The following is a 9,289-nucleotide window of genomic DNA, read 5'->3' as shown; positions in this document are numbered from 1 at the left end:
TTTAATGGGAGGCTTGACCATGGGGATCCCGGTTGAAGTACGTGACGAAAGCAGTGAGCGCCGCGCGTCTAGGGGACTTGAATTCTGAACCAGTAATAATCAGCCACGTAAGCAAAAAGACGAGGCGGCTCTAATCCGTAATAGCGTCCAGGTTCAATGAACCACAAACGTCTTCCTCACTGGACCATCGATATTTATCGTTCCATTTTGCTTTCAGTATCAAATTATCAATACGGTGTTGGAAAGCTCAGAGAAACACAAATTTCTTAGAAAGAGCGTTCGAAGAAGAAGCTTTTGGAGCGAGTTCGATTCTACAATGGCGCTTGCTTCTTCTTCTTCAGCTTCTGCGATTACCGGTTCCAGTTTCTCTCGTTCCATTTCCGCCTCTGAGCCTAAAGGTACTTTTAATTTCTTTTTTTTTTTGTCACTCAATGTTTGTGCTTTTATGGTTTAATTATGATTGCTTGCGGAGAAGCGTGTTGGTGGATGGAAAACAAATTCTTCTTTATGTTTAATTAGATTCGCCAATTCCTCTTATGGAAGTCATCTTGTCAAGCAATGGCTGCTTGTTCAATTCTAGATTTGCCTTTTTTTTTTTTTTTTTTAATATTGAAATTGACATCAAAATGGGCAATGAGTCCACTATTCTTCATTGGAGACAAGCGATTCTTCGTTTGACCGTTTTAATTTGTTGCCCTTTTTGTTATGAATGGCTAGATTTACGTCGCCGTGTTATAGTATTTTGCTCTGAATTTCTGTACTCCTCTTTAACAGAATCGTTTTTCAATTGTTATTTTCTATACTCAAGTCTTATGTGTTTGTTGGACCTTTGCAGCCCCGCAAATTGGTTTGGTTAGGTTGTTCAGTCGGCCTAATTTGCCAGCCTCGTCTGTGAACTATTCGCAGAGACGATGCTCTGTAGAGCCTCTACATGCCGAACCAAAACGGAACGACTCCGTTGCTCCTCTGGCAGCTTCCTCCGTTGCCCCTGGTGGGTCTTCTTTCTCTTTGTTAATTTTCGTTAATTTTCCTAGCAGGAATTCTTGATGGCTTTACGAGGGCTTCTGAGTAGTTATTTGGTTTTGGCAGTGAAATTGATGTGTTTATACATTCATTGCAGGGGTGGTTGAGGAAGTGCAGGTTGAGGACTACGAGGGTTTAGCTAAAGACCTTGAAAATGCTTCACCCCTTGAAATTATGGACAAAGCCCTAGAGAAATTTGGCAATGATATTGCTATTGCTTTCAGGTAACACATCTGAATCGATCAATATGGCAAAGTTAATGTCTGGATGTGTATTAATTGTTCTTAATATTTTAAACACTGTAATTAAAAATTTGTTGGAATCCAGTGCGGCCCTCTTAGGAGAAATACATATAAATTTTTACCTTGTATGCGGATTTTGTCGTAATCATAACTTTACAGAAGAAAAATGGATTAAGAATTAAAAGACTTTCAAAATTTCGTTGGTCAGCGGCGCTGATGGCACTTCAATCATTCTCACGTTTTTCTTTATTTTCATTGTACAAGAAATTAAGTTTTTAATGTTCTTTCCTGCAGTGGTGCTGAAGACGTTGCTTTGATCGAGTATGCCCATTTAACTGGTCGGCCATTTAGAGTTTTCAGCTTGGACACTGGAAGATTGAATCCAGAAACATATAAATGCTTTGATGAAGTGGAAAAACATTACGGCATCCATATTGAGTACATGTTCCCTGATGCTGTTGAAGTTCAAGCATTAGTCCGAAGCAAAGGGCTGTTTTCCTTTTACGAGGATGGGCACCAGGAATGCTGCCGTGTGCGCAAGGTGAGGCCTCTGAGAAGGGCCTTGAAGGGACTGCGAGCATGGATCACTGGTCAGAGGAAAGACCAATCCCCTGGAACCAGGTCTGAAGTTCCTGTTGTGCAGGTGGACCCTGTTTTTGAAGGGCTGGATGGTGGTATTGGTAGCTTGGTCAAATGGAATCCGGTTGCTAACGTTGGCAGTAAAGACATATGGGACTTCTTACGATCCATGAATGTGCCGGTTAATACATTGCACTCACAAGGATACGTCTCAATTGGGTGTGAACCATGCACGAGACCTGTCTTGCCATGGCAACATGAGAGGGAAGGAAGATGGTGGTGGGAGGATGCGAAGGCTAAGGAATGTGGTCTTCACAAAGGAAATCTTAAGCAGGAAGATGCAGCCGAGCTAAATGGCAATGTAAAGGGAGACTCTACAGATGTGGATATTTTTGAGTCTCAGAATTTGGTGAGCTTGACAAGGGATGGAATAGAGAATTTGGCAAGATTGGAGGGTAAAAAGGAACCATGGATTGTTGTTCTGTACGCACCTTGGTGCCGCTTCTGTCAGGTAAGATGCCATGTTTTAATATAATCTCTTCTTTTCCTCGTCATTTCACGATGATATTACCCATCTTTATTATGAGATTGTTTACAATTTCCATCTATTCAAATTGAGCAGGCAATGGAAGGCTCCTACGTTGAATTAGCTGATAAGCTAGCGGGGACAGGAGTGAAGGTTGGGAAGTTTAGAGCCGATACGGCGAAAGAGTTTGCACAGCGAGAATTGCAGCTAGATAGCTTCCCCACCATACTCTTCTTCCCTAAACATTCCTCTCGGCCGATCAAGTACCCCTCGGAGAAGAGAGATGTTGACTCGCTTATGGCTTTTGTGAATGCTTTCCGATGATCAATTACACAGTTGAGGCCATACACCTATACAAAAATGAGGCCAGCGATTGAGTCAATGACACAGTTGACACAGGATGCAGTCTAAAATTTTCGCATAATCTAGAGTACCGTTATTCCATGTAGATTTTTGGGGTTTGGGTCTGTCCTATCTTTATAGTCTCAGTAAATATCCGTGTAGGATTGATTGTTGTTGTTATCAAATCAACTAAGGATAAACAGTAAGTTGTTTGTTATGAAATTCAGGTTTGATTAAGTGGAATGTTTTGAGTTTCCCTTCTCAAGAACTTGGGATCCTTTAACAATACATCATTTGGTCCACGCCGAAACCAATATCAATCACAAGTGCTGAGGATCTTTCGATTCTGATAAAATAGAGCATTCAATTAGATGTTCAACTTGATGGAGTATCATCAGGTGCTTCCAGTCTTAAATAATCGTATAAAAGCCCACAGAGTTCATCTCCACCTCTTGCCTGCGTCAGAAATATGTTGTTATCTCCCTTAATAAGCATTGATGATGGAACCTCAACACTATAGTTTCGATACAGTCCATGATTTCCATGTCGGCAAACTGTGTTATCCATTCCCAGATTCATCAGCTGGAAAACCAGTGACGACTCCGACCCCATTGAGTTGACATTGATCTGCAGGCATAAAATGAAACAGTTTATGAGAGAAACCAAGAGCAAGCCTTATCTCCAACGTTTTCCTGCTTGTTTTTTGTACCTTTAAGTCCGAGCGTGTGGCGGATGCAATCGCCAACCTCAGCCTGTAAGTTCCTTCGGTTAATGATGTCATGTTGAACTTAATACTCCATGTTGTCGCAACAAACTTACCATCTTCCCCTCTTCTACAGAATAATAGCAGTCACCGTCAAGTGAATTTTAGCGTTCATTTTGTCAATATATATGATGGGTTGCAAGTACGAACCTGCAAACTTGAGCAAAGAACCAATCTTTCTTCGGATCATTGATACCCACAGTGAAAACTTGGTCATTTATTGGATGTAAATCACTGTATCCCTCCCATAAACCATATTGCCTGAACCTGGATTTGGTACACGTAGTCAGATACAGGATATATTGCCTACAAATTTCCAAGTAAACAAGTGTAACTTACTTCTCAGGGCTGTGAAGAAATAACTTGTTGACATACATCGGATTCACATCAGGTACATAGAAGCTACCAGCTGTTCGGTCAGGAAAACCAATCTCCCAAACAGTAGGACCATCTCTGAGGGGACTATAGGTCAGAATGCCAAGATGGGTATGAGATCCTGATCAATATCAACAACTATCACAACTAGTTGAAGAAGTAGCATCGTAATAATTGTATTAGACGTAGGAAACAGATAAACTTCAGTGAAGAACAGCAAAAGGACCTGCAGATACTGTTACTAGTGATTGGTGAAGATAATCACCAATGAATCCAGGAACCCAACCGTGAAGTCCATAGACTCCTGGAATAACGTTTCTGATAGTGAAATCTCCATTGGAATCTGTTTGTACCCAAAATTGATATTCCTAGACGAAGTTATGAAATCAAAGTTGTTATTAAAGTTTATGAGAGTAACAAGTGCAAGAAAGTTCCTGGCCTAGGAAAGGTAAGGAATAGCTTTCACCTTGCTCTCTATTTGCCAGCCACCTTCTTCTCTAGCAGCAGATAAACCAACATGTGCATCTCTTGCAGGGATGGGGGAACTTGAAATAAACCTGGCGAGAGAACGAGAGAGAAAGTCACCGAAAGGAAAATCACCATTCCTTAGAAATGGAAACCAATTTTACCTGTCTTGGACTAACAGTCTTCCTGAAATGGAACCACGTTCATTTTCCTTGAAATAAAAAGATGAAGACACAAAATTGTATGGCCATGCTGTTTCCTCTAGCATTCTCTGTCACCAGGCTGTGGATCAGTTCCCTGCAACATGTTGAAGAATGCAGGCACGGGTTGAGAGAGTTGGATATCAAACAAATACCTGTTCTTTTGCATCTATCCATAAATTGTGTGCCTCTGATACATCTGAGGTGGAGTTAAGGTATACAAGAACAGGGCCAAACACCTTCCTCCATGCCTCTCCTTCCTTAATATGTGTAAGTATATCTTCTCCAATGTAATGTGTTCCATGAAACATCTGTTGCATCAGATGATCAAACATTTCTTCTACACCAAATGTTATGACCATTGAATTGGAGCAGAGGTAAGAAAAAAACTTACAGCAAGACATGTAGGACCGGTATGAACTGTGAGATTTTGCTTTGTTGGACCGCCATTTCGGAACTCATGGCTTGGAAAAACTACCCAGAAACCTATGTTGTTTGGGCTGGAACTAATCCATCCATGAACTCCACCATCTTTGTTATCCACTGAGTATTGGTACTTATCATCTACCTGCATTTAGTCCATATGTTCAAGGAAATCCTTGTCTTGTGCAGGTAAACCAAATAATTTAGGCATACATTCTCACCTCTCCTTTCAGATCAGGATTAATGGGATTTACAAGCAGAACTGACTCTGGTACAATTAGTTCTTCACCTCTGCCTGGATGCAAATCTTCTGGCATTGGCATTATTCTTTGCTTCTCGTCTGAAATTGCCATGTAGTGGAACCTAATTTGACCCTAAATTGGTGAGCCAAACAGCACAAGCCCTGCATAGGCTGGGGCAGAATACTACTTACTTTTCTTGTCGTAGTTTAAACACCATTCTTGTCTGAACAAGATCGAAAGCCCGACATGCCGATGGGTGCTCGTAGATTGCATAGCAGTAGAAGCCTGGCATACCAGTCCTCATTATGTACCTAGAGGACAACTTAGAAGCCTGAGAAATTCAGCAGAATTTAGAGATCTTATTTGAATGTACAACCTTATGTCTACACTAAGTGGAAGTTTGTTGCCTCGAGTTGATGGGTTGAAAACTTTCCTGAACGATATCTCGATCGTGTCGTCAGTTGCGTTGATGACATTAAACTCAGATCCCTTAAGCCTGCAGATTTAAAAGGATTCAAGGTTAGGATCCTCAATCGTGTCGTCAGTTGAACGATATCTCGATCATGTCGTCAGTTTCCTATGATTTGAGGACAACAATCTAATGAAGGGGGTAGCATACAATTGGTATCTGTCCTTGCCTCCAGGCCAACTCCAGTTGATATCCCAATATCTGCACACAGGAAACAAGTCTCAAAAGTAGTTGCATGAAATCCTCCTGAGTGTCTGAAAATTGAGTTACCCTCTTTTAGATTCGCTGGACTTGACATCTAGCAGATTGTCCATGTTTCCATACTTGATGCCACTAACATAACCTTGGGGGTTGGATATGGTCACCATCAACAATCCATTGTCCAATATAACCTGCAAAGAATCATAGAGCACACAGAGATTACAGAGAATATGATGAACGAGGAAACAAGAGTCATAGGGCTGCTCAAAACTAACATGGGAGCCTTGGTTTTGCAGCCTCAGCTTCTTCTTCTTCCCCATTGTAGAGCCTCTACTTTTCTTACCATCACTCTCATCTTCTTTCGTATATAGTTCATGCAAATGATGTGAAGGATCATAGCTGGTCGTTGGTTACTAAGAGCATCAGAACATTTGGACACGTTATTTCTTGTTTGCATCAAACTACAATTATGATATCAAAAAGTAACGAAGAATTGGCTTTACATTTTTGTAAGTAGCTTTTCAAAGTACCATTTGACGTTCTCGTCGTCGTCGTCGTCTTCATAACTTTTCTATATCATCGTACCCGAGAGCAGAGCCCTTCTCTGAGGTTCGGCTGCATTCCCCCCGGGCCCTCGCGAATTATTATTATTATTATTATTTTTTTTTTATTGTATAGTTACCAAATCAATCTTGACCTTTTTATGGTAGAATGGTTAAATGATTGAATATTAGCCGTTCCAAAAAATCTTGCTCTTGTTGTGTATTATTATAATCGTAACTGAATCCCAACCCACCAAATTTTCTAATGCTTCACCAACACTCCCATAAAAGCTTACTCTTGTTTTATTTTTTCTTTTTATTTCTTCAGCTTGGCCGTGTTAGACGAACACGACTCTCCACAATGGTATGATATTGTCGACTTTGAATATAAACATGGGTGGCTTTGCTTTGGGCTTCCCCAAAAGGTCTCTACAGTCCAACAGCCCAACCGTTCTAATCCATTTTTAAAATAAATAAATAAAAACAGTTTTTGCTTTGAAATTCATGAAAATGTCAATAAGGCATATCAAAAGTCAAAGATCCAGCGAATTAAACAATAATAATAATACACCAACCGCTAAAAAAATATTCAACCAAAATTGTATCTATGTATATTGGTCAACAATGATTTTTACTATACACGATTGGATGAACAGAACGTTTCTCATCCCAAAGAATCAACGAATCAGAACTTCAAAATAATAATTAAAAAAATCAGAACAGTTTGCTGGCGAATTCATCTATGGAAATCCCTTCTTGTCTAGCCGCAGCAGATTTGGCAGCCAATTGTCTGAGCTGAGATAAGCTTCTTCCCAATTTCAAAGCCACCTTCCTTTCGAACACTTGCCCATTTTCCCTCTTCTCCCAATCTGTCTCCTCAAGCGTCCCTCTAATGGATTCCTCCATTACCCCGAAGAACCCCGCCGAGTTTCTGTACATCTCAAACACCATCCCAATTTGCCCACCGTGTTCTAACGCATTCACGGCGGCCGCCAAAGAACCGGCCGCCGCCGCCACCACCATCCCCCCGGATGACCAATCACCCACGAAAGCAGAACCCAAAGCCGCAATGCCGGTGAGAAGAGGGCCCGAGATTGCCAAAGTTTTATTAACCTTCAATACTAAATTCCCAAGTCTGACGTAGTCTTTAGCGTCTTTTGTCTTCATGACTTCAACAACTTCTCTCATTTCGGCTTCAAGTTGATCGCTCCATCCATTGGAACCTTGTCGTTGGTTTCCATCAAAATGGGCGTTTTCGTTCTCTGTGTTAGATTCGTCAGAATGAGAAGAATTGGGCCACCATGAAGCCGGCTCGAGCTTTTTGGGGAATTTTTCAAGCATTACACCAAGTAAAGGAAGTGGGTATGCTTTATCAAGCGCCAACACCTTTTCCATGGCGGAATCGACGTCCCTTTGAGTGGGAGCTCCAACCGTAATCAAGGTCTGGATTTGGGTTTGGAGCTGCTTGAACAATCTAGCTGCATTTCGCTGCTCCTCAGCCAGCTGTGAGGGTTGGATTTTGTTAACCATAACCAACATCCCTGTTGCGGCAGAGAAGAGCAGAGCCGAGGACAATTTCAAACCCAAAAGAGGAGCTCCAAGGGCTCCGACAGCGGGTGCGGTGGCGGCCATAACAGAGGCAGCGAGAGTGATCATGTTGATGGAATTGAGGAAAAGGGAATTCCAGTTGTCTCGCTGTTGGCAGATATTGTTGTGCATCTCTACCCGGTCGGCTACGATGTCCAAGATGGCGTGGAGGTGCGATGTGAGGGGGGATTGGGTAGGAGGAATGATATTAAGGGGTTGGTTTAAACAAAGCTCTTCAATGAGTTTGAGGGAGGCAGTGGAGGTTTTGGGGAGTCTGGGAACAGAGATACGGAGATTGGGAAGCTTTGGGACGTGAATGGAAGCTTGGGTAATTGTTTTTCTTGAAGATGGGAGGAGAAAAGAAGCTTGTAAGGAAGCCATTGTTGGAACAAGTTTGGAGCTTGTATCAAATGGGGGCTTGTTTGAGAAGGTTTTGTATGGAATTGAGGTGGGAGGGTAGCTAATGGTGGCTGGGGGTTTTATAGGGGAAATGAATTGAAGGGTCAGATAGCAAGAAATTTTGACTAGCAGGCTGAATTGACTCGGCTACCTACCTGACTCGTGCTTCCTGACTCGTTCCCCCCATTTTTTTGTGTTTAAAATTACGATTTGTTCTAAAATATTACATTCTCTTCTCGCTTGGATTAGGTCTCCCAAAACAACCATGCCCTATCATCCTACGTCCTTCTATATTTGACGCTTCATTTCTTCTTTAATAATTATCTTTTTTTCAATTTTTCTTTTTAATCTATTATCATTTTTAATAATTAACTTTTACAATAAATTCGTGGGTGATTATTTTTTGTTTTTATTTATTTGTAGCTAATTATATCTAAAAATCTCAGGAAAGTAGCAAGAAAAATGATCAAATTATGGATTCTCATATATTTTCTCTAATTTACGTTAATAATTGTAATTTTTAAAAAGTTTATACAAATATATAAGAATTTAAAACGAAATTTGAATGAATGATGTAAATTGATTCAATTATGGGGTTAAATGGATATAATTAATATAGATTTTAATTGCTATAATCTCCAAAATTTTAAGTATAAATGGATTCTATTTTTTTATTTTATTTTATTTTCCTTTATGATATGACAAATTTAGAGTCTGTGTTGATTCACTTGGATAATATTTTTTTTAATATATACAAAAACTAATATTTCTTTTCATAATTAATTTTTTACTTTTATTTTTTAAAAAAATCGGTTGTATAAACATTACTTCATCTATTAATATGTTTGTTTGGTACTTTCTGCCAATATATTAAAATATAAAAAAAAAAAAACATAAATATTGAAAAGAAA

General features: G+C 40.2%; 1 protein-coding gene and 1 pseudogene across 1 annotated transcript; one reads left to right on the top strand and one right to left on the bottom strand.

Annotated features, from left to right (window-relative positions):
* Window positions 1-218: 218 nt before the first annotated feature.
* On the top strand, window positions 219-2,949 carry LOC111803510 (5'-adenylylsulfate reductase 1, chloroplastic). The gene is made up of 5 exons (XM_023687945.2): window positions 219-398; window positions 836-991; window positions 1,121-1,247; window positions 1,560-2,355; window positions 2,467-2,949. The coding sequence occupies exons 1-5, from the start codon at window positions 317-319 to the stop codon at window positions 2,692-2,694; spliced, it is 1,389 nt and encodes a 462-aa protein (XP_023543713.2). The 5' UTR covers window positions 219-316; the 3' UTR covers window positions 2,695-2,949.
* Window positions 2,950-6,940: 3,991 nt separating this feature from the next.
* LOC111803722 (putative F-box protein At4g22030 pseudogene) lies at window positions 6,941-8,606 on the bottom strand (annotated as a pseudogene).
* Between the last annotated feature and the right edge of the window lie 683 nt (window positions 8,607-9,289).

Source organism: Cucurbita pepo, chromosome 10 (genome assembly GCF_057944985.1).
Source record: "Cucurbita pepo subsp. pepo isolate OVF chromosome 10, ASM5794498v1, whole genome shotgun sequence".
NCBI classification, from domain to species: domain Eukaryota; kingdom Viridiplantae; phylum Streptophyta; class Magnoliopsida; order Cucurbitales; family Cucurbitaceae; genus Cucurbita; species Cucurbita pepo.
The sequence above is the reverse complement of the archived record's forward strand: the minus strand, read 5'-3'. Positions and strand labels throughout refer to the sequence as shown.

Excerpts from the sequence above, each read along its gene's own strand:
- LOC111803510 (XM_023687945.2), top strand. The coding sequence starts at position 317 with ATGGCGCTTGCTTCTTCTTCTTCAGCTTCTGCGATTACCGGTTCCAGT. Across the intron at positions 399-835 it reads TTCCGCCTCTGAGCCTAAAG|CCCCGCAAATTGGTTTGGTT; the intron begins GTACTTTTAATT and ends GGACCTTTGCAG. Across the intron at positions 1,248-1,559 it reads GATATTGCTATTGCTTTCAG|TGGTGCTGAAGACGTTGCTT; the intron begins GTAACACATCTG and ends TCTTTCCTGCAG.